Here is a 27,215-nt window from a genome sequence, read left to right on the forward strand (position 1 = left end):
TTTGAAATGTTTTTCCACATTAGCACATCCCAGTTCATTTGTGGAGATAGATTTTACATGCATGTAGTTAGATTTTACGTGCATGTAGTTGTTTAAACGCAGTTGCAAGTTTCAGTACATTTGTGACTATTGTTTTACAAATGCAAAATCTTTATGACCCTTTTTTGACCCCATACGAATCAGGCACTATGAACTCGGCCAGACACTCTCTGTCGCTCCCTCCTCTCACGCGCGGAGGTTCACTTAGGGACCATCAATAAATTTCCCAACTAGAAACTCTTGAGAAACCAAAATAATTATAAATCATTGTCTTATGACCACCTGAGTGGAAAATGATATCAAATCATGCCAAAAAGATTACATCAGTGAGGCACACTTATTTAAATGCCATTTTAGGCTTTTTTCTATTTTTAGCAATTTTTTATTTGAAAATATCGCAATTTATCTTCAATAACTTCAAGGTCATGTGACCCACTGACTCAAAATTGGACTGAAAATATTCTGCTACACTGGACAGATGAGGCACACTCATTTATATTGCCATTTTAGGCTTTTTTCAATTTTTAGCAATTTTTTATATGGAAATATCACGATTTTTCTTCAATAGCTTTCAGGTCATGTGACCCACTGACTCAAAATTGGACTGAAAATATTCTGCTACACTGGACAGATGAGGCACACTCATTTATATTGCTATTTTAGGCTTTTTTTCCATTTTTAGCTATTTTTTATATGGAAATATCACGATTTGGCTTCAATAGCTTTCAGGTCATGTGACCCACTGACTCAAAATTGGATTGAAGCTATTCTGCTACACTGGACAGATGAGGCACACTCACTTATATTCCATTTTAGGCTTTTTTTCATTTTTAGTAATTTTTTATATGGAAAAATAGTGATTTTCCTTCAATAGCTTCCAGGTCATTTGACCCACCGACTCAAAATTAGACTGAAAATATTCTGCTACACTGGACAGATGAGGCACACTAATTTATATTGCCATTTTAGGCTTTTTTTCCATTTTTAGATATTTTTATATGGAAATATCATGATTTTTCTTCAATAGCTTCAAGGTCATGTGAACCACTGACTCAAAATTGGACTGAAAATATTCTGCTACACTGGACAGATGAGGCACACTCAATTATATGGCATTTTAGGCTTTTTTCCATTTTTACCAATTTTTATATATGGAAATATCGCGATTTTTCTTCAGAATATTTTTCTGGTCAGTGCTTCCTCCTTTCTGATGTTCTGCCCGTGATTTTCTGATGTTGCCATTTTTGTTCCTTTTCTGTTTTTGGATCTCTGGATTTTTTTTTTTTTTTTACCTTTTTTGCCTGTTTTTTTTTTTACTCCATCTTTGCTCTGCCCCATTATAATCTGCACATGGATCCCAATATGTCTTGTGATTCTGACTCGAGATTGCCACGTTCAGTGGGTGTAAGCAGGAAAATGCAGAGTACGAAAACTCTTGGTAAAAAGAAAGTAACCTCAACTGACATAGCACAAAAACACACTTGCCTATACCCTTTATTCGTTATGTTAAAGATGCTTCGTTCAAACTCCCTCTGCTTATGGTGTCTGCATTTGAGTCGCCACTTTGAAAACCTGACGTGTGTGACAAAATGACAAATATGTTGAAAATACTAAATAAATGTTTGGCTCCACTCACTACTAAAGTAACTACTTAAAGCTAGTTATTATAGTATTATGTTACTTTATACTTTATAACACACTTGGATGAAGGGGTCTTTTTGACCTATGTGTGTATTTTCCATGTACTAATATAAAAATGTACTAATATAAAAACTTTGTTTTTCATAAAGTATTAAAGTAAAAATAAATATAATGATGAGCAGATGGGCAGCATGGTGGTGTGGTGGTTAGCACTTTCGCCTCACAGCAGAGCAGTCTAGGTTTGATTCTCAGTCTGGGCCGCTCTGTGTGGAGTTTGCATGTTCTCCCTGTGCCTGTGTGGGTTTACTTGGGGTACTCCGCCTGTTGCCCCCAACTAGTGTGGTATTAAGTGGTTTGGATAATAGATGGATGGATACTGGTCAGCAGTAATCAAAAACAAGATATCTAATGAATGCTTTGAATATTCAGTGATAAAATGGATAGATTTCAAAAGACAGAAAAAAGCCCTGCCAGCATTAAATAACTGGAAATGAAGATGTGTCATTTTAGATACATTAGGGTCATGTTGTGCATTAGTTGGGGTGCACATATGTTGTGCATTGAGTGGATGTTCTGGCGAACAGAGTTCGGTAACCTAGTTACCTGTATAACTAACGTTAGTATCTTGCTCACATTAGATATCTGGCTGTGTGCATTAAGTCAAAGTGAAATTTATTTGTACAGCGCTTTTTACAACAATCAGTGACACACACCAGCTGTCACATACATCTAATTTTAAGTGGTCGCTTTGGAGAACTGAGAAGATAAGATTGCTTTACAATTGCAAAGTTTAGACCAGGGTATAGTAGGCCTATAGTATAGTATAGTATAGTATACATTGCCATCTTCCGGTGAAATATAAAATGCTGCTAAGCTCACGTTCTGCACGTTGTGAAATCCTGCACTTTTTCCGGGCATATTAATTCTGTGAGTTTCATGAAGCACTGTTTTATCAAATCACCGTCTAAGAACGGTTTGCCGTGCTGGGCTATAAGTTTAGTGACTTCATAACTTCACAAACGTGGCGTTTTCCTGTATTTTGTTAGTACGTAAAAAACTGTTGTTGATCTTGCAGGCTAGCTGCCATTTGCTAGACATTCTGTGTTCGTTCGGTACTGGTGTAGACATGTAGAACTGATATTTGGTCTCATAATGCCGACGGACATTTATACTCTTTCATCACAGCGACAGCTTCATTGCAACTTTCCGTTTATTTCTTTTCCACCGTGTTTGAAAACTTCTACATTCATATTTAGATATTTTTCAGATTTCTGAGGACGCGCGAAATATTTTTTTTCTTTGCTTAATTTTGTTTAGTGGAGAAGCACCTTTTCCATGACTGGCTCCATCTAGTGTTGAAACTGAGAAGAGACGGATGCTGAACCTGACTGAGTACAACTTTGGTTTGGAGTACATCTTGATGAATTGTGATAGCTGTAATTATCCCAGAGGCGCACAGCTTCACCCTTAACTGTGTTCTGAAAATCTGTACTACCTATCGAATGTCCTACCTAGGACTACTACGCATGCGCACGATTCTTTCACGTCAGTGTTTAGCGTAGCCCATAATCTTCCGCAGCCAGCTGTTTTTTCTCTTGTATTAACGGTGAGATTTGCCCATTTATCGTATTTAATCATATTGCAACGTAAATCAGATTTTCAGAACACCGTTATGTGACCTAAACATTTAATCCAGAATGACTTCATAGATTTGCAGGATTTTCTTGCAGTTCTGTCCAGGGGCGAGGCTAGGGTATTTTTAGTGGTGCTAGAGCACCACCGTGAAGTTGCTCAGCACCCCCTGGCTCAACACATTTTTTAAATATTATATTATGCAAAAAACTTGCTCTGCACCTGCGCAATACTTTGGTATTGTGCCTCTGTGAGCACTGGGGGCTGGGCACCCCTAAAGACTAGGGCTGCACGATTAATCGTATTTTTATCGTTATCGCGATGTGAAGTTTCACGATAAACACATCGAAAGAGCCACGATAACTCCTTGAATAACAGCAAACTCAAATTGCATTATCCTCGTCCAGCAATAGAGGGAGCTATTCGCGCTGCAGACTATGATCACGTGACGTAAGTAGGCAAGAGGCAGAGTGAGGCAGAGTTGCCAGGTTCGCGGTTTTCACGCCAAATTGGGCTTGTTTGAAAATCCAGCTGCGGGTAAAAATTCTGGGGCCGCGGGGTGCGGTTTTTTGGGCTACTTTTGAGTTGGGCTACTGCGGAAGTTACAAGTCAACACTAAGAATCGATCGCGATATAATACTTTATTTGTATCCAGTTCACACTCGCAACACCCCCCCCCTCCGCCGACAACTTACACTCGCAGATTTTGTGCGGAAAACTTTTGTAGGACCTGGCAACCCTGGAGTGAGGTGAACACGCTCATCAGACACGCGATTTGGTTTAAGCCTGGTTGGCGAAAATAACGTAATCGCGGTGGCTTCGCCCGTGTGCAATTGCCTCGCACGCTGTCGATTCACGAGGTCGTGCACCTCTCGAATTTTGTAAGTTCGCGCGCGCCGCGTCTCGGTGCAATGAGAACAGTCATGTTTGCAGGGTTCATTCACCTATACAAGGTGGAATTCAAGCACTTGTACGTCACTTTCAAGGTCCATTTCAATAATTCCCAGCACGTTATTGAATTAAATATTTATACATATACTGAAATAATTCGCTTTTTTATCACATTATTTAATGTTATTATTTATTTAAAGTTCGCGCGCGCCGCGTCTCGGCACAATGAGAACAGTCATGTTTGCAGGGTTCATACACCTATACAAGGTGGAATTCAAGCACTTGTACGTCACTTTCAAGGTCCATTTCAATAATTCCCAGCACGTTATTGAATTAAATATTTATACATATACTCTAAATGATTCGAAATAATTCGCTTTTTTATCACATTATTTAATGGATATTTATTTTCAAAACGCCCAAACTTAAAGTCTTCACGTTCTCTCATGTTTCGTCCTGGAATTACAAGAGGCTCATATTTGTTAACGTAATACAAGAGAATTGTTCAGTCAGACAGATATTTGTTGTGAAACGAAGTAGTTACAATTTCAAGCCTTTTCAAATACTTTAGCCTAAATTCCAGCACTTTTCAAACATGAAACACAAAGCAACATTAATATTGGTCAGGTAAAAGTTCATTCCCCTGTATTTGAGGGGTGTTTTTTTTTTATACTACTAGGCCTACATATCGTTTCGGACAACACTGCAAAGAATGTGACACGGCAAGATTAAACGCTTCCGCCGTTCGCGGAGGTTAACGAGGTGTGCGGAGTCGCTCACTCCTGAAAGTATAAACCTAGATTGAATCTATTGTTGAATAAACCTGCAAAATATTTGGAATTATTCTGGATTCATTACACAGTAAAAAACAAAACAAATTAACGTGCTGCTGTTCAGAGAGACACTACATTTCTGTATTTTAATCTTAATTTATCGTGGTTCACATCGATATCGGGATATCCAACAATGTTATCGCACATCGCAATTCTAGTCCATATTGTGCACCCCTACTAAAGACCAGATCCTAAAATCGCCCCTGGTTCTGTCTTTGGAATTATCTGTTTTTAACAATACCTGCCTTCACCACCAGATTCCACATAGAAGATGGCTTTGACCTTTTAGTGGTTTACTGCAAGATTTTATCCTAATGCCTACATATCAAAGATCTTTTAACTTTACCTTCAATGTGCAACTGTCATTACGGTCTGATCCTCTGATTTCTGCAAAACTGCCGACAATGTCTAATGTAGAAAGATTCTAGATACAAACAAAATGAATAATGAAGCAAAATTAAACCTTCACTCTATCACACACCTGTTCTAAATCAAATGGAATCTAAGAGTACCAATTCACCAATGGCCAAAGACTCTACCAATCCTCAAATATCAAGGTTAAGACTACTGTAATTGACCCCAAAACGAAAGTAACCACATGGACTGTGTCACTCTACAGCCCTTGACACCCCCCCCCCCCCCTTTGGGCCAAGGACGGATTAAGGATAGTCTTAATCCTACACCCCCCCCCGCACCACCCCTCCCCAAAAACATACATAAATTAATACATTAAACAACCTGTCACTAACTAACCCTAACTCAAGAGTCTATTTTATATAAGTTTCTTTCTACTCTTCTTTCTTGCAAAGTCATCCACTAATTCATCAAAATTAAGCTGTCTGACCAAATCTGATTCAATGGTCAGAAGTGACAGTGAGTTCAGGCGGTTTTGGTGCGTCCTAATCCTGAGTTCATTCTTAATACGAGCCAGTTAGGAGAATGAACGCTCTCCTTCACAATTTATGATAGGCACAGTCAAAAAAAGTCTAAGTGCTATGTAGACATTTGGAAAGGTTGACTGTAAATTCAAATTTATCATGGTTTTGAGCATTTTACTAGGATGTTTTTCTTTTTCTGTTATGAATGATTTGTATTGTATCAATTCATCAGCCAAGCTCATGTTCAGATCTGAAGGATATGCTGCAGCAAGTGAGTTAGCCTTTAAAGTGAGCTCACTGTTGGACATATTGTCAGGCATGAAAAGAACATCAAATAGCTCAGTTAAGTGTGTGTATGCATTCAAACGGTGAATCAGACATAATTTTGCGCTTCTTTGTACGCTGGAGGTCATGCCTGTACTCTTGGGAGACAGCAGTAATGACATTTAAAGCTGCTCCTTCAAACACCTCAAAGTTATCTCACTGTGCTGCCACAAAGTCTTGTAAAGACAAGAGAAGTTGTGTAGCTGTACATATGTCAATATCATGCTTCTGCAGCTGCAGGTTTGTGGCTTGGAACCTCTGTAGTATTGTGTGCCAGGAGTATGCCATGAAGGCCATCTCCAACTTGTCCAATTTGTCACAGAGTGCAGAGGCTTCACATCGAGTTACACATTTCTCCTCCATATCTTTAGACATATCATTCAATGCCTCTCTCAGTTGTGCATATTTCCAAAGAGCCAGTGCCGGCCCTGACCAATGTGGTGCCCTAGGCGAGATTTTGGTTGGTGCCCCCTGCATCATCAATCATTTTGTTGATTGTGTCACTATTAAAGAAACAAATAAAAAGCAAATTACTTAAATATTACCATATAACAAGCAATAAATATAAAGGTGTTGCACAAAAAATATTTTAAAACTATTTTACATAACGTAGTGCAGAGAACAACTTTTAAATATAAATAAATAAAAAACAACAACTACCACCAGTGCAAATCAGGGCAATTTGCCTCCTGCAACATTATTATTTCAAAAGTGCATCTGCAATGAACAGAGGAGCATATGTGTGTTTTAATACATATTTATTTTAAAATTTGCTGATCTAAGCTATCATAGCACCTACTAGGATTGGGAAATATGATGACAGTGGCGGTTTTCACTAAGATCATACAGAGGGGGAAAAAGCCACAATGACGAATGAGTGTTAGTTGTGAGTCAAGCAAGCTGGTTTCAAAGAAAAACTCAACAGCTACAGATTGGCAACATTTTGGATTTGTTTCAAATAAAAATGAGAGACCATTGGCGCACGCCCCCGTGATTCTAATTCGATAATATGATTGGTTGATAAAACTGCCAATCTATAATAAAAGCTCTCAATGTAAAAGGTCCTTTCTATCTTTTACCTAGAAACAACTGTGTGAAATATTCTGATTGGTTGATTTTTTATTTCACCGCTGAGGTTTTTTTCCAGCACGAAAGTACGAAAAGTGGATTTAAAAGCCGATTTATAGGAAAAATACAAATTATTGGTGAAGCGTTATTAATATATATTACATATAATAGATAAAGCATCCTTTTTAAGATCAATTAACCTTCAGAGAATGCGTTGAAGTCCCTGACGGTTCGCCAATGGTATAGTGTTAATTCACCACATATTACCATTATATTACCTGTTTTTTGCCACCTTTCTTCCTCCACTTTTCTCTTTTTACTACCCTGGGCACCAGAGGACTTCTGCCTTTTTGACATCTTTACGGGGAGATGTCACTCACTCTGTGGTGTTGTCTTTTTCCCCCACAGAGAAACAGTAACGAGGTGCGCAGAGCGCGGGTTGGCGCGTGGGTGATAGGTGTCGTGTGTTGTTATTATAAGAATTATTAATTTGACTAATATTATTAAACAATGAAATTATGATTATGTGGACTTTGCTTGTTTTCACATTTATTAATTATTCATTTGTAAAAAAAAAAAAAACGCATGCACGCGAGCGCCCCGGACAGACGGCGCCCCTAGCATTTGCCTATGTCGCCTAATGGAAGGGCCGGCCCTGCAAAGAGCCTTAGTTGACTCAGCTCCTGCGCTCCATCGAGTACCTGACAGTGATTTCAGTGTGAGTTTGATATCAGTATCACGGAAAACCTTTCCCCACCTGTGTGTAGATGATGCACAAAATGTGTACATTGCCTGTACAAAGTCAAAAAAAATGTCCAGCTTCTGGGCTACTCTCAACAGCATTGACACCAACTAAATTCAGTGAATGTGCTGCACAGGGGACATAACAAATCAAAGGGTTTCTTTGTTTAAGATGAGTTTGGACTCCATTGTACTTTCCCGACATGTTACTTGCATTATCATATGACTGGCCCCTACAGTTGGATAAGTCTAGGCCAGGGGTCGGGAACCTATGGCTCGCGAGCCAGATGTGGCTCTTTTGATGGCTGCATATGGCTCGGAGACAATTTTTCACTAAAACTAATAATGCTAAAATATAAACGTATTTCAATCCATTAATTTCTTGCCGCTCACATTTGCGGGTGGCAATCACTTCTGCAGTCATTTAAAGTGCGCGTTGGAGATTTTCGTGTGTGTACTTGTCTTTTTAAATTTATCACCCATCCATACGAGTGTGCAGTGGACAACGCTGATCTAAGTTACATCCCCGGTGTCTCAGAGATTTTTCTGGATCGCGGACCAGTTGATTGTCCAAACCTGGAACGCGCTTCCCATCATACACACACTGCAGCGTGTGAGTGTTGCTGTACTGACAATGTTTGGCTCTACGTATGCATGTGAGCAGCGGATGGAAGTCTCAACGCCTGCATGAAGCTTAACCTCGCCACGTATCAACCAGACTACCAACCATCAGCAAAACCATTAGTTGCATTAGTCATTGTTAACAGCTTAACAACGTTATTAAAAAAAGAATTCCGAGACCTATTATACTTTAAAAGGGTTGGTCTTTTATTTTTTTAAACATATTGCAGGGTTGCATTGAGCGTGCGACACACGCATTTGACCGTCTTCACACGCCACACATCCGATTTCTCACACCGAAACAAAATCTAGTTGATTTACCTCTGATCCATATCTATGACTCAATGGGTTACTAGTTCGCTCTGGCGCCACCCACTGACGAACTGACGATCGATCGATTGCGATATGCGATATAATACTTAATTCGTGTTGTGTCCCCCCCCCCCGTCTACAACATACGTTCGCAAGTTGGCAACCCTGATATTGTATGGCTCTCATGGAATTACATTTTTAAATATGTAGCGTTCATGGCTCTCTCGGTCAAAAAGGTTCCCGACCCCTGGTCTAGGCCCAGATTCTCCAACATAGCAACGACACACTCTGCCAAACTGTCCCCACTATGGTTTTCAATAGGCTCAAAAGCTAGAAAACGCTCAACTACATGTCCGTCATTATTAACAAACCTGAAAATAAAGTAAGTTGGTCCACATGAGCAAGGTCTGGAGTGGAGTCAACTATAACAGAGAAGTATTTTGATTCTTTGATCTCATTAACAATTGCCTGCTTTGTTCTCTGTCCCATCAAATGGATAAATTCTTCACACACTGTTTATGATAAGTAGGACACAGAACCTTTTCCCTTACCTCCAAACCTTTGGAGGTGCTCAGCTAGGAATGGGTCAAATTTGGCTAAGAGTTCTATGATGCCCAAAAAATTACCATTGTGGGCTGATCCTAATAGCTCATCATCTCCCCTGAAAGCAAGTCCTCTCTCTCCCAAAAATTGGATGACTGCAACAACTCTTTTGTAAACTTCCCGCCAGTATTGTCTTTCTGTGTCAATTTGTTTGACAATATCAGAATCAATTGTTGCTGTGCCTCTGGAGTGATTATATAATGCTAGCATGCAAGCCCTAGGCTCCACACTCCCCTCATGCTCACCAATCCGCTCTGAATGTTTCCAGTCAGAAAATCCATGAACAAAAGTTTTGTGCTTACTGGAAAACAGTTTGCAAGCAAAACAATACACACAGCCAGTTGAAGGAGAGTAAAGTAGCCACTGCCTAGTCACAGTTTGCCCGTTGGGTAGAGAGCAACTGAGTAGAGCATTTGTAAAGCTCCTACTGGTACCCCCAATGCCTCTATCCCTGACTGAGGCTGGGTACTCTACTAACAAGAATCGACTTGGCTTGGTCGGTAATGGTACAGGGCCATAAAGCAGGGTCGTTGACCGTTTCACACCAGGAGTTGGGGTGTCAGGGCTGGCTCGGATGCCACACCATCTACCTCCACAAGGGGCACCCGAGTCAGTCCTAGACTTCAACGACGCAATCAGCAATGATCCGTCTCACCTGTTGCCATGACTTCTTAAGGAAGCTTGTGGAGACGGATCATTGCTGATTTGTTTTGGTTATGCCTTTGCGGTCTCAGCCTCTCTCTGCTTTCTCTATTGCAGCGTTTGCGTCTATAGGTGTCTCGTCACCTACCTCTCCTTTCTATTTTCCCTGTCCTTTTTCAAGTATCTATCTCCTGCGTCGCTCCCTGACCTCCCTCAAGTTTTCCCCAACCTGTTTCCCTTCCTATCCCGTTGCTGTTTGTTTGGGAAGGGTTTTTTGTTTGAGCAGTGTTTATTGCTTACAGCCAGCTACTTCCCTTGGCGTCTTTAGTTTCCTTTGTTTCTTTTTGCGCGCTGAGATTTCCGCGTCTCCTTAGGTTCTGAGGTTAGGATTATCCTTTAGGTTCTGTCGTATTGTGGCACTTGGTTCCACCTCTCCCTTGCTCTCTAACGCGGTGTGTAGTCCCTACCCACCGACGTTACATGGGGTCCTTGCCCTCCTCATTTTGAAAAACATTAAGTAAGGGCCTGAAATTGTAGGTCCCTAGAAAGTCAAGGAGCCATGGTAAACGACTTCTATGGAAGTCAAGGGCCTCATAGCAGGGGCCCTCGTGATCAAGGGCCCTCTAATGGTATGCCCTGCTCTTCTCTAGGGCCCCCTGGTAGGGGCTCTCATAACCAGGGTCCTCTAAAAATATGCCCTCCTCTTTCCTAGGACCCCTAATAGCCAGAAGTTGAAGTCAGAGCAGTGCCACAACGCCTCAGCCATTTTCCTAAGGGGCCCAAAAGCATGGCTAAGGCCCCCAAGAGGCCCTGGGGTCAAAGTCCCTAATAGTCAGAGGATCCTTAAAATGGAGGGCCCTCGGAAATAAAAATATATTGTACCATAAATGTTGATAGGCATTGCAAAAAGTTTTCGGCCAGGGGCCCCCCGGGGCCCCCTGACTTCAAGGGCCCCTGGGCGCCGGCCCCACTGGCCCGGTCAGTAATCCAGCCATGCTTTGGGCGTGTGTTTATGTCGTCTAGTCTAGTCGTCTGCGCCTGTGGATCTTCGTGGGTGTGGGTGTGTCCGAGCGTGTTCATTGGTCTCACCTGTGGTTCGGCCCGTGATCACGTGGGGTTTATGTGATTTGTCTATTTAATGTGCGTTCGCGCAGTGTCCCGTGCTTGTCTTTGTTAGAGTTCTACACGTGCTGTTATGTGTTACTGTTCTACGTGCGCTGTCTGCGCTTATTTGTATAAAATAAAAGTAACGTTATTGTGTTTGAGACTGGACTCGTGCCTCGTCCTTCTCCCAGTGCCTCAGCGTTAGACTGGTTATAGCAATAGAAGTTTGATAAGATTCTGCAAATCTCTTCTTAATGTTTATTTGCAACTCAAACATTGTTATTATTGCTGTACAGAGGTACAGTAAGACAACAGGCAATCCACCACATATAGTACATTATGGGTGAAGAGGGAATATGGACATTATGGGTATTATTAGGATTAATGTACTTTGGAAAGCAAGTACACACAATGCCAGATTCAACAGTAAATAAATGCAGTGTGACCAATATCCAAGGCTATACATTACAAGGTTTAAGGTCTAAGTAAATGTACTCTGTACAATCCCAAGCCACTGCACAAGTTAACACCTTGTTCATTTTGCCAGCAAAACATAATCATATAATAGATTTTGTATAGGATATATGAATAAGGCAGCTGATATTTATTTATACAGTAAATATATACTGATGGCCCTTACATAGTTTGTATTATTATTTGATTTAAAACACAATGACAGAAAGGCAAAATCTTCAAATGATGTACAGATGTACAAAATAATGGAAAGAACACATGACAAAATATTTAAAAGTAAATAAAATAGTTACAAATGCAAGCATATGGGTGATAGTTTTGAAAATGAAGCCATTATGTTTCAGCTATGAAACAGAATCAGTACTTTTATATGAGAATTTTCAAAACAATTTAAGGTTACACGACAACATCTGAGTTGAAAAATGACCAAATAGTTTGTGCTCACATTGTTGATGCAATAATGGCCAAATTAATTAGTGAAGTAAGAGGATAAATTTTCAGAAATCATGGCATCAGATGGAAAGTGTAGACAAACCACAAAAGTTGAAGCTAGCTGGGATAGACGACGACTTAAGGGGATGAAAGTACATTGTAGAAGTATAGACTTGGATAGTACAGATCTGGTGCAGCACCCCTTTGATCCAATTAGATCCTATCCAATTCAAATTAATGCATAAATAAATAAAAATATTTTTGAGCTTTGAAACATCATGACGACCAACCTGTTCTTGTCCTTATGTCAGATGATTGCTGTATGTGGCTGTGTAATGGCCAAGGAATATAAGGCTATTTTGTAAGATCAGATCAAACACCACACCTTCAAAATGTATAGATATTATTCCAGAAACACAGCAGGAAGAAATTCAAAAGTGATTTTTTTGAATCACTGTGATCTTCTGTGATCAGAAGCAAAGCACTTTGTAAGTCGCTCTGGATAAGAGCGTCTGCTAAATGCCGTAAATGTAAATTTCATGATCATCAGAATGAAATAAAGTGCCTTCCATTGCCTTGCTAATCATGAGTTCTAAACATTAATGTAAACCAACTGATCAACATGACTAAATGGTCCTCATTGGTCCAATCTCAGCACAACTGGGCACAGAGGAGAATTCTAAGAAGGACTGAAGCTATTCTGAAGGCAGAGGCTAGGGTTAGCATGCATGGAACAAACAGAAATATGACACAGCACACTGTCACTTGTTAAAGGCCTCACAAATAATTTTTAATGAATTCCAGTGCTGAAGCTTGTGATATTGAACTGTTCAAATCCCAACAAAAAAAATACACCATCACATTGTCACAACCTGTCAGTGGCATTTCTCAGTGGTGGAGGCGGTTTATTCTGTTGGAATGGCAAACTTACTTCTTACATCTAATTTATTGAAAGATACAATGAGAACCACAAGCTAAAGTGCATTTGACAAAATGCAAAGGATGGGAGAAGGACTACTTTAACATAATTGCATTATGTAAGTACAAAGATAAATGGTGCTCGTCATTCTGCAGTTAACATCAGGAAAAAACAAATACTACTAAGATCTATAACTCCTCACTCTCATACAGAGGGGCGGTGTGATGAGGGATACTCTCAGAGCCCAGGGAGGAGAGCTGGCTAATGGTGGAGAGCATCTTCAGCGGCTTGGCTGGAGGTGCTGTCTTGTTCAACCGAGCTGAAATAGAAAAACATTGCCAGATAGGGTGGTTGGGAAGAAATTTGCCAGTGGGTATATAACATGTGGCTACAACATGTGAGTTTATCATTAATGAAACATGTAAATGTAATTGTGCCATATTTTGTCAATTGTGATTTTTTATACCCCAATCGAAATTTGTCCTCCGCTTTTAACCCATCTGTGCAGTTCACACACACACACACACACACACACACACACACACACACCCACACCAGTGATTACTAGGGGGCTGTGGAGCACACGTGCCCAGAGCGGTGGGCAGCCCTAGCCCGGCGTCCGGGGAGCAGTTGGGGTTAGGTGCCTTGCTCAAGGGCACCTCAGTCATGGCCTCAGGTCTGGGAATCGAACCCATGACCCTCTGGTCACAAGACCAGTTCCCTACCTCCAGTCCATGACTGCCCCACAAAACATAACATTTATTATGTACATATGTAATGCAATAAATTGAGCTTCAACGAAATTTGTTTTTCCAAAATTATGTACCTTTGTAATATCAAATCACAAATCACACCGCCACCACTCCAGACCCAATCAGGGAGGGGTTCAGCTCATATATGGGTTTAGCTCATTCAACACATAGATGTTAACATGGCAACACTCTGACAACAATAATTAGAGAGGTACATAAAATAAGTGATGTGAATGATAAATAATTCTAATCTGTGCATGTTGTTGCGCTTAGATCCTTTTTCACCTTAGTGCAGCACGTCCGTTTGATGCAAAAAAGATAACCAGTCTTGTCTTTAACCTTTTATTAAAAGCAAATAAAAATACAGAGCGCTCTGGAGAGAATACACAAAAGCCTTACTACTCTACTCTGTAGCTTTGTGTGCAGGTCTCTCAAACACATACTTTTCCACCTGTACTTTATAGTATGATCTGGGTATAAGCCCCCACCTTTGCTACTCTGCGAGTCTGAAAACTTGTCTGCCTAATTCTCAAAATTGACTACCTGTCAGCCACTCTTCACACCTCGGGGTCACAGACGTCGGATACATACATTTCTTGTCTAGAACTAAATGCGATGATTCCAGCCTTCCATTTCCAAATGTCAACTCTGTTTGTAAATGCAATAAAGCATCCTGTTATTGCAACTTAGAATATGCTTTGTTGGCTCTTTTAGAGTGTCTGTAAGACACTTTTGATACTAAGCAGACAAACAGTTTGATTGATACTGTAAATATAAAGATATTAAAATAAGCTTAATAAGTTTAAATTAATTTTAATTATTTAATAAAATAAGTTTAATTAATACTGTAATGCTAATAAATTTTAAATATAATTTCCAACAGTGTACTTATATACATGTGTTCTCTATGTAATTCTTATTACACAGCTGGCACACGACCGACCTTCAACGTTAAAATGTGGTTGAAATATGGTTTAAATACGGTCTGTTGTTGTTTCAACGTTGAAACAACGGTTAATGTTAAATGACTGCGCAAACGTTGAACTATTAATGGTGAATCAACGTAATATCTTCAACCTGCCTTTGTATTTCAAGTTCAAAAAACACAATACAATAAAAAAGTACAAACAACTCTTTGGCACTGGATGAGGGTTTTGAAAGAAGTATTTATTATTATTATTATTATTATTATTATTATTAATATTTTTATTTATTGATAGATTTATTCACATGCACACACACACACACTCACACTGTTACAGCCATTTTGCATACATTTATTATTTATTATTAGTTCATTTAATTTTGTGTCAAATGCAGAAATGTGTTATGCTTTGTGATATTGAATTTTGTCCTTTTATTTTTCTTTTGGATAATGAAGCACTTGAGTTTTTGGTCAAGAGGGGAAATGTTATTGGATGGTTTGGGGAAAGGGGAAAAGAGGGGAGCTTGGTAAAACACACTTTTTGACCACGCTTTAATTTTCTCAATTTCATTATATGCAGTTGTTAAGAATTATGGATCATGGATTAAATCAACTAAACATTTCACTTTTACAATAAATAAGTTTTAAATGTAACGGAATCAGAGAGTGTGCGTTGATCATGCCGGGCTTCTCAGCTTTGAACAAATGGACAGAACACGCACTTTTGTCATGCGCAAGATCACACACACACTCACACGCACTTTTTTTCACACACGAGCACGCTCACACACACGCACTCTTTTTTTCACACACACGTGCACGCTCACACACGCACAATCACACATGCACTTTTTTTTTCTTTTTTCACACAAGCACGATCACACACACTCTCACACGCACTTTTTTTTTCACACACACGCACGCTCACACATGCACACTTTTTTTCACACACGCACTTTTTTTCCCTTTTTTCCCCACACACGTGCACGCTCACACACGCAACTGGTACAAACAAATTACCCTCAGGTGAGATGGATCGCGGGCTCCGCCCACCTGAGGGACGAACATAACAACAGGACAACTGCCACTGTAGGCTGTAGCACTTTTTTTTTACACACGCGCACTCTTTTTTTTCCCCACACACGTGCACGCTCACACACGCGCAACTGGGACAAACAAATGACCCTCAGGTGAGATGGATCGCAGGCTCCGCCCACCTGAGGGACGAACACAACACAACAACAGGACAACTGCCGCTGTAGGCTGTAGCAATTATTTTTCCCACACACATGCACTCTTTTTTTCACACACATGCACACTCACACTTGCACTCTCACACGCGTACTTTATTTATTTCACACACGCGCATGCTCACACACGCACAATCACACATGCACTTTTTTTTCTTTTTTCACACAAGCACGATCACACACTCTCACACGCACTTTTTTTTCACACACACGCACGCTCACACACGCACACTCACACATGCACACTTTTTTTCACACACGCACGATCACGCACTTTTTTTCCCTTTTTTCCCCACACACATGCAAGCTCACACACGCGCAACTGGTACAAACAAATGACCCTCAGGTGAGATGGATCGCGGGCTCCGCCCACCTGAGGGACGAACACAACACAACAGGACAACTGCCGCTGTAGGCTGTAGCGCTTTTTTTTTTTTTACACACGCGCTCTTTTTTTTCCCCACACACATGCAAGCTCACACACGCGCAACTGGGACAAACAAATGACCCTCAGGTGAGATGGATCGCGGGCTCCGCCCACCTGAGGGACAAACACAACATGACAGGACAACTACCGCTGTAGGCTGTAGCAATTTTTTTTCCCACACACATGCACTCTTTTTTTCACACACATACACGCTCACACTTGCACTCTCACACGCGTACTTTATTTATTTCACACACGCGCATGCTCACACACGCACAATCACACATGCACTTTTTTCACACAAGCACGATCACACACACTCTCACACGCACTTTTTTTTTTCACACACACGCACGCTCACACGCACACTCACACATGCACACTTTTTTTCACACACGCACGATCACACGCACTTTTTTTCCCTTTTTCCCCACACACGTGCACGCTCACACACGCGCAACTGGTACAAACAAATGACCCTCAGGTGAGATGGATCGCGGGCTCCGCCCACCTGAGGGACGAACACAACACAACAGGACAACTGCCGCTGTAGGCTGTAGCACTTTTTTTTTTTACACACGCGCTCTTTTTTTTTCCCCACACACATGCAAGCTCACACACGCGCAACTGGTACAAACAAATGACACTCAGGTGAGATGGATTGCGGGCTCCGCCCACCTGAGGGACGAACATAACAGGACAACTGCCGCTGTAGGCTGTAGCACTTTTTTTTTTACACACGCGAATAATACAAAACAAAGCAGCAAGAATTACATTAAAATGTCCATATAGAACAAGCACTAATAAAATGCATGAAAAACTTGAATGGTTAAAGGTTGAAGACAGGTGCAAGATGACCCTTGTAAGATTAGTTAAAAACATATATGAACAAAAACATCCAGTGGAGCTCTATGGTCAAATGGAGCGTGTAAAAGAAAGAGAAATCAATTCCACAAGATATACAACAAAAAACTATTTCAAATTACCTAGAGCAAAAACTAATTATATGTGCCGAACTGTAATTTATAGAGCTATGAAGGAGTGGAACTCATTGCCAGTTTCATTACTTAAAATAGAGGGCAAATTTATGTTTAAAAAACAAATTAAGAAACATTATTTAACAAATAATATAAATTAATGGAATTAAGTTAAATTGTCTTTTTTAGTTTAAACTTCTTTTTTATGTTACTGCTGTATTTATTTATAAGCGGATTTATTTTTTATTTTTTTTACTTATTCAGTTGTTGATATTGTTGATAATGTCATTATGGTGATGGTGAGAATGATAATGGCAATAATGGTAACGATTATTATTATTGTTCTTATTATTATGGTTATTATTATTATTGTTAGTATTAATTTTTAATTTTAATTTTATGATTGTTGTTATTGTTATTAAGTTGGCTTGTATTGTTAGTGTGGTTTGTCTTTTTGGACCCCAGGAAGAATAGCAGCTCTGAGATAGCAGCTAATGGGGATCCTAATAATAAAACTAAAACACGCGCACTCTTTTTTTTTCCCCACACACGTGCACGCTCACACACGCGCAACTGGTACAAACAAATGACCCTCAGGTGAGATGGATCACGGGCTCCGCCCACCTGAGGGACGAACATAACAGGACAACTGCCGCTGTAGGCTGTAGCGCTTTTTTTTACACACGCGCACTCTTTTTTTTTTTTCCACACACGTGCACCCTCACACACGCGCAACTGGTACAAACAAATGACCCTCAGGTGAGATGGATCGCGGGCTCCGCCCACCTGAGGGACGAACACAACACAACAACAGGACAACTGCCAATGTCGGCTGTAGCACTTTTTTTTTACACACGCGCACTCTTTTTTTTCCCCACACACGTGCACGCTCACACACGCGCAACTGGGACAAACAAATGACCCTCAGGTGAGATGGATCGCAGGCTCCGCCCACCTGAGGGATGAACATAACAGGACAACTGCCGCTGTAGGCTGTAGCACTTTTTTTTACACATGCGCACTCTTTTTTTTTTTCCACACACGTGCACGCTCACACACGCGCAACTGGTACAAACAAATGACCCTCAGGTGAGATGGATCGCAGGCTCCACCCACCTGAGGGACGAACACAACACAACAACAGGACAACTGCCGCTGTAGTCTGTAGCAATTTTTTTTACACACGCGCACTCTTTTTTTCCCCCACACACGTGCACGCTCACACACGCGCAACTGGTACAAACAAATGATCCTCAGGTGAGATGGATCGCGGGCTCCGCCCACCTGAGGGACGAACACAACACAACAACAGGACAACTGCCGCTGTAGGCTGTAGCAATTTTTTTTTCCCCCACACACGTGCACACTCACACACGCACAACTGGTACAAACAAATGACCCTCAGGTGAGATGGATCGCGGGCTCCGCCCACCTGAGGGACGAACACAACACAACAGGACAACTGCCGCTGTAGGCTGTAGCGCTTTTTTTTTTACACACGCGCACTCTTTTTTTTTCCACACACGTGCACGCTCACACACGCGCAACTGGTACAAACAAATGACCCTCAGGTGAGATGGATCGCGGGCTCCACCCACCTGAGGGACGAACACAACACAACAACAGGACAACTGCCGCTGTAGTCTGTAGCAATTTTTTTTACACACGCGCACTCTTTTTTTCCCCCACACACGTGCACGCTCACACGCGCAACTGGTACAAACAAATGACCCTCAGGTGAGATGGATCGCGGGCTCCGCCCACCTGAGGCACGAACACAACACAACAACAGGACAACTGCCGCTATAGGCTGTAGCACTTTTTTTTCACACACGCGCACTCCTTTGTTCACACACGTGCACTCTTTTTTCCCCACACACGATCGCACGCACACTCACTATTTTTTTCACACGCGCACGCTCACACACGCGCACTTTTTTTCACACACATGCACGCTCACACGCGCACTCTTTTTTGACACATGTGCACGCTCACCTCACACGCGCACTCTCATACGCTCACTCTTTTTTCACACACGCGCACAAGACAAATATAGACAAACAAATGACCCTCAGGTGAGATGGATCGCGGGCTCCACCCACCTGAGGGACGAACACAACACAACAACAGGACAATTGCCACTGTAGATGGAGGCGACCAGTAGGGGGCCCGCCATACCGTGACAGTCCCCCCCACCAAGGCGCACTCCCCTCCACCGGGTGTGCGGAACACAGTGGCAGCACACAAAACAAAGGGGGAGGGCGGGGACAAGGCAGGGACCTGCTCCCTGCAGTCCAGTAGCTGTAACACAAACACACAGAGTAGCTCCTCCTCACTGGGCAGGGACAAGGCAGAGACCTGCTTCCTGCAGTCCTGGAGCTGTAACACAAACACACAGAGTAGCTCCTCCTCACTGGGCGGGGACAAGGCAGAGACCTGCTTCCTGCAGTCCTGGAGCTGTAACACAAACACACAAATAGGTTAGCTCCCCCTCATTGGGCGTGGCCCTGGACCGACTGGGCCATCAATGAGATGACAACCACGCCCCAGTTGGTCACAGGGCCATCACACCCTAGCGGGCCTCTGACCGCTGAGCCCCCCATGGTGTGTGGATGGAGTGCAACCTGCTCCCCACTCGTCCGTGGTGCCTGAGTGCGCAGGGTGCCTCCCTGGGGCGAGGCTACTCCACCCAGTAACCGCTCCCGGCTACCTTACCTCTCGGAGCTGACCCCTGCCTTTTGCTAGGGGTCACCCCAGTCTCCTGGGTGAAAGATACTAGCCGACATCCATCTAGACAGCTCTAAATGACTAGTTCAGAATACTGCTTAACAATAATGTCGAATTAAGATTATAGGAGGGTACACAAATCTACAGTGGTAGACCGTTACCGACAGCACTGTAAATTTAAAGGATTTATAATTATAGATGTATGGTTATCAGTGAATGTTCCTCCACGCCATCAGCATAATTTAAACCTCTGCGAGCGAGTGGTATCGCATTTGTAGTATTTGTGCAAATGTAGATAGTTTAGCTTTGTAATGTTTGAAAAACAGTAGGCCTGTCCTTAATATCAGAAATGTCTTTAGCTGATATTTTTATCTGGTGTTTTTTTGCCGGATGCTTTGGGTTTTGTCTTTGTATCCCACTGCTATAATGAATCAACAACTTATTTCCATGTCATAAATATATATGGAGTGCTTCCACGCAACACTACACATATAACAGCCCATAATCACAGGTAAAGTCATGCAGGCATTCCTCTCAAACACCCCAAGCTTTGTGATGTAGTCATATGCAAATCATATGCAAATTTAACAATGCACTATTCTATAACGTTCTAGTTTTTAAATTAAGAATTACAAAATAAAATAGCAACCAATGACATGTTAGTCAAGGATTATTAGGAATGGAAAAACAGTCTTACCTTACACAGTGCCCTCACTGATCTGGGTCTTTAACAATATCAGCCTCTTCAGGTCCTGTATGAAAGCAGAAGGGAATGAGGCTCGGTGAATCAGGCCAGGTGTCTCCTGGGAGAATCGCCCCAGGAGCATCAAAGTCACACAGGGCTGCTGGCAGTACACTTAAGTTTCTCTCAGGATGATGAGGAGTTGATAAGAAATGTACTTAAGTTGTTATTCAACCTTTCAGCAGCATTTCAGTGTTCTCAGTAATTAAAGGGTATTCATTTAAAACACAAACCTCAGAAGCAGTGAGCGATTGGCAGTTGAGCAGCTGTCTAATGAGGTTGTCAAGCTCTATGTACTTTATCAGCTTTTCATCTCTCTGCCAAAGCTCTTTCTTAAGAAGATCCAGCCTGGATGAGAAAAAGTGCATGTTTATCAGTAAAAAAAACTCACAAGATGGGAAGAAGATAACCGTCACCATCTTCAGTATTAAGAAAAGAGGAAACTGTTTCAGTGTTGTAACCTTCGGTGCATGGACGTTGTTGTGGCAACAGCACTTGCTCTGGCACCCTCCTCTTCATTCAACCGACAGAGCAGCTCTTTCTTGTTAAGGAGCAGAGCCTCGTTCTCAGTCTGCACCATCTTCACCATGTCACTCTCCTGGAGAGAAACACCTACAACCTCAGTATTTCAGTATCTTCACCATGTCACTCTCCTGGAGAGAAACACCCACAACCTCAGTATCTCAGTATCTTCACCATGTCACTCTCCTGGAGAGAAACACCCTCAACCTCAGTATTTCAGTATCTTCACCATGTCACTCTCCTGGAGAGAAACACCCTCAACCTCAGTATCTTCACCATGTCACTCTCCTGGAGAGAAACACCCACAACCTCAGTATTTCAGTATCTTCACCATGTCACTCTCCTGGAGAGAAACACCCTCAACCTCAGTATCTCAGTATCTTCACCATGTCACTCTCCTGGAGAGAAACACCCTCAACCTCAGTATCTCAGTATCTTCGCCATGTCACTCTCTTGGAGAGAAACAACCTGAACCTCAATATCTCAGTATCTGACTATCCTCAGATGCGCTTTACCCTCTGAAGACGCATGCTGAGGATCTCCAGCTCCCTCTGCTGCTCCACGATCTTCTCGTCTCGCCAGGCCGTCTCCCTGAGATACACCTCTTTGGCCTTGCAAAGTCTCTCTCTGTGCCGTAGCTTCCTGTCATGCTGCTTGCTGGAGACACATTGAATCAGTTTAGAAATGGAGAAGGAATAAGTACTTTTCTAAGCATGTTTAAAATGGCAGCGTGAAACCAGCATGCGTAGTGCTTTCAAATGGAGAATTTCGTACGTATGATGGTTAGGCGTCTGTCTACCTGATCTGAAAGGACAAGTTAACATCGGCTTCCTGGAGCTGCGTGTGGACTTTCTCATAGTCCTGCTGGCTGAGGGTCAGTTTCTCCTTATTTATTGAAAATAAAACACAGAGTGCTTTCTTAGAACAGCCTTCATGCTTAGCTATACGACAGCTATAAAACAGCTATATTGTGTATGATACAGCTATATGTATGAGGGAGCTCTGTCTGACACTGACTGTTTTATGTGGTGGGTTAGTGGTCATGTATGGAGACTGCAGGGTTAGGGTTAGATTAACCTAACCCTGGCCCTAACCATGCAGAGACCTGTGTGAAAGAATCACCTTAGTTATCTCCAGGTCTTGGACCTGCCGAGCAAGCTCCGCCTTGGCCTGACTCAGCTGAGCGTTATTGGCCAGCAGTGACTCCACCTCCAGCCGCAGCTCCTCCTCCCTCACTGCTAAGCGCTTCCTGTATGACATTAAGAAGCAAAAAAAAGGTTTCAGAGAGGGCGGAGCCTATCACACATCACCTTGCTAATATTGTAGAGCCTAGCCACTTTGATCTGAACCGCATAACAAATTCCTTATGTTTCTTACAACTATGTCATAAATCATATCTTTTTACTGTAATTGTCTGTGGAGTTCACTAGTCTGTGGAGTGCACTAGTCTAGTGGATGGCAGCTCTCAGTACCACTGCTGTTGGGAGTTCTCCACTTGATTCTTCAAGGTGGACATCTCAGCCACCATGTCCCTAAGCTCCAGCTCCAGGTTGTTGGTGTGTTTGCTGTGAGTCTTCTCTGCATTTAGCTGCTGGGTGTCGTAAAGGACAGGTGTAAGGGTCAGGTGTAAAGACCAGGTGTAAGGGACAGGTGTAAAGAAGGGACAGGTGTAAGGGTCCAGTGTAAAGGACATGTGTAAAGGACATGTGTAAAGGCCAGGTGTAAAGGCCAGGTGTAAAGGCCAGGTGTAAAGGCCAGGTGTAAGGCACTCTGTCATCTACATTCCATGTTCACATTCCACACTGTGAACATTAAGACACTTGGCAAACAGGCTTTACCTCTCTCACCACAGGTTCCACCTGCTCGTGCTGGAACAGGTACTGGTCCTGCTCCTGAGGCTGGCACGTCTCCAGGTCTTGCTCTAGGACGTTGATGCTGCTGTGATGTTGGCTGTTCCTCTCACTCTGAGCAAGCAGCTGTTCGTCACTGTTCATGAGGAGATCACGAGTCCTCTTGAGCTCCTCATTTAGCCTCTTGCACCATGTCCAGGAGTCCTGCAGCTGAGTCAAAGTGAACATGTTACACGTGCTTCCAACAACCCTGTTTAAGATAACCATGCATTTCCACTCTGTGCATTTGTGGTCTGTTACTACATGTTAGCCTGAAGCCCGTGCTCACCTTGGCCTGCTCAGCCAAGTGTTGTTGTTTGGCCTGCTCTTTCTCTTCATGAAGTGTGGTCCTGACCCAGTCCAGTTCAGTGGTCAGAGACTCCAGCTAAGAATGTCACAAGGCCAGAGGATTAGTCAAAAAGCGTAGCTAAGAGTCAAAGAGTTCCACAAACATCAGAGCGACTCGTCTCCCCTCCATACCAGCTGCAGGTGCTGCGCACACTTCCTGTCCTGTCTCTGAGATTTCTCAACATTGACTTCATCAATTTCTTCCAGGAGATCTATCTGTGAATGCACAGCAGACAGCATTTTGCTTTGATCATCTGGTAGACCTATACTACCCTCACCAGGATTACAACCATCTAACCCTCACCATCTAACCTTCACCCTAACCCTCTGGTGACTCTCACCTGCTTCTGAAGGTGCTGGATTTCAGCCTCATGGTCGCAATTTTTTTGCTCCTGCAGTTCCTGCAGCTGCAGGGTAAGGTCTTCCGCCACTTGCCTCCTCTTCCTCTGATCTTCACATTCCTCCACTGCTTTCTTCCTCTGCAGGGTCTCCTGCTCAAGCCGAGCCTCCATCTCCTCCATCTCCTCGCGGCACCTACAGAATCAGTCACACACATCACCATTTAACCAACTGACTCGTCAGTTATTACAACCACTGACAATACTGAAAGCGAGTAAAAATCAAGTGCCCACCTCTTATGGATGTCCTGTAGTGCTTTCTTCCTCTTAACTTTAGATGAAGAAGTCGTGCTGAGGATCTGACTCTAAAGGAAGCAGACAGCTGTTATTTTCGAATTTGTGCTGAGGATCTAGAGATTCCACGAATGTGAGGGTGCTTTGTTTAACCTTTGACAGTTTCTGAGTAAACGCCTCGTCACTGTCACCTTCATCCCTGTCAGTGTCTTTAACCTAATGATTCAAAGAGGATTGAAAAACTTTGTATTATGATGTTATGAATAATATTAATAATTATTATATTGCATGAAAACATAATTCCATTATTTTTTCTTCCACAGGATCCTTCAATGCCCATTTAATAAACTTTTATGAAATGACTTCCTCAAAGTTCCATACATTTCTATAACACTAGATGTTTAACTCATCTCTTCGTACCAGCTCAAGCAACTGCAAGCAGTCAGTGTTCATTTTGTGAACAGTGGTCTTCAGCTGAAGGACCTCTGCCACCAGGAACTCCTTCACCTCCTCTACCTTGATGTGTTCAGCCACATCTGTAGGAAGAACAGTTTCTCTCTTTGTTTGAAATCTTGAGCAACTGTTTCTAATTACAAACCAATTAATCATGTACATTTAATTTGGCTGAGGATAGAAAAAAATGTGAAAGAGTGTGTTACCATGGCGTTTCCAGTCCTCTATTTCCTGTCTAAGTTGCTCAATTTCTAGCTGAGCAGCCTGGAGCTCTGACTCTGAAAGAAACACAGAAACAAGGACGTTATGAAGGGACACGCTTATGTTAGACATGTACGCATGGATGCTTGCTTACACACACACACACACACACACAGACACACACACACACTACATCAGGCCAGTATAACTTAAATTTCCCCTCATCCCTCCTCCTTATTTGCACAGGAGGAAGTGGACAGCACATCCGACCATTTGTGGATGAGATCAGGCCGTCCCTGCTCAGACACCCACCGTAGGCTCTGAGGGCCGAGCGGGCTGACTCCAGCTCCTCAGTGAGGCGGTGGATCTCCCCGTGGGCCATGTGCAGCCTGGAGGTCGCCTCAGCCACATCCTTCTCCAGACACTTCCGCTCTTCCAGGAGATTCTCCTGACCAGAACGCCTGCTCGCCTTAAACAGGGCAGAAAAATGCGTGTTCAGCGCACGACTGACTCGTGAACCTGACAGAAACACGCACGCTGTAGACGTTTTCCATCCCAGGTGAGCATGCATGCTGCATCATCCGTCGGGCTGCTGTGCTCAGAGGGTTAGAAGGTTAGTTAGTCAGAAGGAAGAGCAGGCCAGGTTAATTTGCTGGTGAAATACAGAAAGGTTGCTGGTTTTCTCAGCCAGGAAGGGGGAGACAGGCACACATCGGCGTTTCTTCCTATCAAACTATAATAAAGCATTAGCAGTGTAGAGTACGGGGTGAACCCTCTCCATGGTCTGCGGCACTGGTCTGAGCTCCAGGAGTCTTCTTCCACAGACTCTGCCCTTGCAGGCACTCAGCCTTGTGGGGAAAGAACGTTTGTAGGTTTCTCTGGGCCAAACTGCATTTTAACAAAAAAATTATTAACCATAACAAAACCAAACCACACTGTGTGGCCTTACTTGGTCTGGGTTCTCTTCAGGACTCTGCAGTATGGTCTTCTGAAAACCATTTGGCTGCAGTGTCTTCGTGGTGCCAAACACACGAGAAACACATACAACGTGCATTGGATACAGAAATCTGTTCCTACGTGATCCTAAAAAATTACCATAGCCTCATTTACTCATCTCGCCAATTCAGGATCGCTCGAAAACACACTCACGATTTTGAGCTCCGCCGCGTGCTCCAAGCGCAGCTCCAGTATGTTCCGAGTGAGCTCTCTCGCGCGTTTGTCCTTCTCCACGTAGAGCCGCCACAGCAAAGCCAGACGCTCAGAGCTGGAGGCGTCCACAGACAGTCCTTCCTGCACCAAGCGCTGCTCCATCTCACTCAACGACTCCATCACCTGAAGAAATACAGGCGCAGCTAAACACCTTCATCCCTGATTATGTAACTACACATCAATAGAACTAACGTGTTAGGTTCCGTTTAAATGGGGTAAAAATGAGTGTAAGGTATAAATAACTCATTTAAAATAAGTTACCAAAGCTGCTAACGTACAGTTTTAAACAGGTACCAAAGTTCAGAGACGCTCTTACGAAGACAGCAAGTTAAACAAACGGAACACGAGCGAAAGGGACGGACGGCATGCCACGAGGATAACGCGGACAGCTGTTTTCAGCTTTAAACGATCTAACCTGCCAAATACGATTTTATAATCAATCCACTCTCACTTCAGAAGTGGACAAAGCCGCTAAACCGCATAGCGATCGTCAGTCAAACAAAAACAAGCTAGCATACAGGACTACAGATTAGCTTTGAAGTAAATAATTTAAATCCATCGCATCATATCGTTTATCGTCTTCATTAAGAAGTGACTAATGTGTAAAGAAATGTTTACCTCTGTAGTCTGTACCGTTTACCTCTGTAGACAGACAGCCGTACAACAGAATGTAACCGATGTTTCTGTATTGAACGCTTTTTAAACGCAAAACTTTCCGTCAGTTCAACCAACTCTGGTCTCGTTTCGAACACAAACTTTGGGATTCTGTTTAGATTCTAAAATGCCGCGTAGTGACGTCAGCGTGTTGACGAGAACCGCATCAAAATGCAGCTTCCATATAAAAACATAGTAACGGCGTGCGGTGCGTAGCGGACATGCTTCCGTTTCAGCTAAAGCGCAGTTGTGATGGGACGGCTCACTCTCGCGAAGGAAAAACAGTCCCGTTACAGCTGTCTGTGGAAGACCTGGGGTGGGCTAGTAATCATCACTGGAGCTTAATGCTATCC

At 42.6% G+C, this 27,215-nt stretch overlaps 1 protein-coding gene and 1 long non-coding RNA gene across 6 annotated transcripts in view; one reads left to right on the forward strand and one right to left on the reverse strand.

The window, feature by feature from the left end:
* Nucleotides 1-27,215, forward strand: part of LOC143527558 (uncharacterized) — a 65,156-nt gene that overhangs the window by 22,162 nt on the left and 15,779 nt on the right. The window contains exon 2 of the long non-coding RNA XR_013134168.1: nucleotides 25,246-25,558. This is a non-coding gene — a long non-coding RNA (uncharacterized LOC143527558). The remainder of the gene's footprint in view (nucleotides 1-25,245; nucleotides 25,559-27,215) is intronic.
* LOC143527556 (uncharacterized) lies at nucleotides 18,316-27,122 on the reverse strand. Of its 5 annotated transcripts, none has more exons than XM_077022860.1 (19): nucleotides 26,827-27,122; nucleotides 26,149-26,331; nucleotides 25,312-25,468; nucleotides 25,005-25,076; nucleotides 24,766-24,881; nucleotides 24,499-24,561; nucleotides 24,346-24,416; nucleotides 24,055-24,247; nucleotides 23,846-23,929; nucleotides 23,655-23,750; nucleotides 23,315-23,530; nucleotides 22,949-23,067; nucleotides 22,599-22,725; nucleotides 22,276-22,361; nucleotides 21,992-22,133; nucleotides 21,416-21,552; nucleotides 21,188-21,302; nucleotides 20,910-20,964; nucleotides 18,316-19,942 (listed from the first exon to the last, which is right to left on the reverse strand). In XM_077022860.1, the coding sequence occupies exons 2-18, from the start codon at nucleotides 26,326-26,328 to the stop codon at nucleotides 20,911-20,913; spliced, it is 2,028 nt and encodes a 675-aa protein (XP_076878975.1). In that variant the 5' UTR covers nucleotides 26,329-26,331; nucleotides 26,827-27,122; the 3' UTR covers nucleotides 18,316-19,942; nucleotide 20,910. The 5 variants fall into 5 exon arrangements, with proteins under 5 accessions (XP_076878975.1, XP_076878974.1, XP_076878972.1 ...); XM_077022859.1 differs by having other exon boundaries at nucleotides 22,949-23,064; nucleotides 23,315-23,536; nucleotides 26,827-27,120; XM_077022857.1 differs by having other exon boundaries at nucleotides 18,316-19,864; nucleotides 23,315-23,536; nucleotides 26,827-27,120.

Source organism: Brachyhypopomus gauderio, chromosome 11, assembly GCF_052324685.1.
Source record: "Brachyhypopomus gauderio isolate BG-103 chromosome 11, BGAUD_0.2, whole genome shotgun sequence".
Lineage (NCBI taxonomy): Eukaryota > Metazoa > Chordata > Actinopteri > Gymnotiformes > Hypopomidae > Brachyhypopomus > Brachyhypopomus gauderio.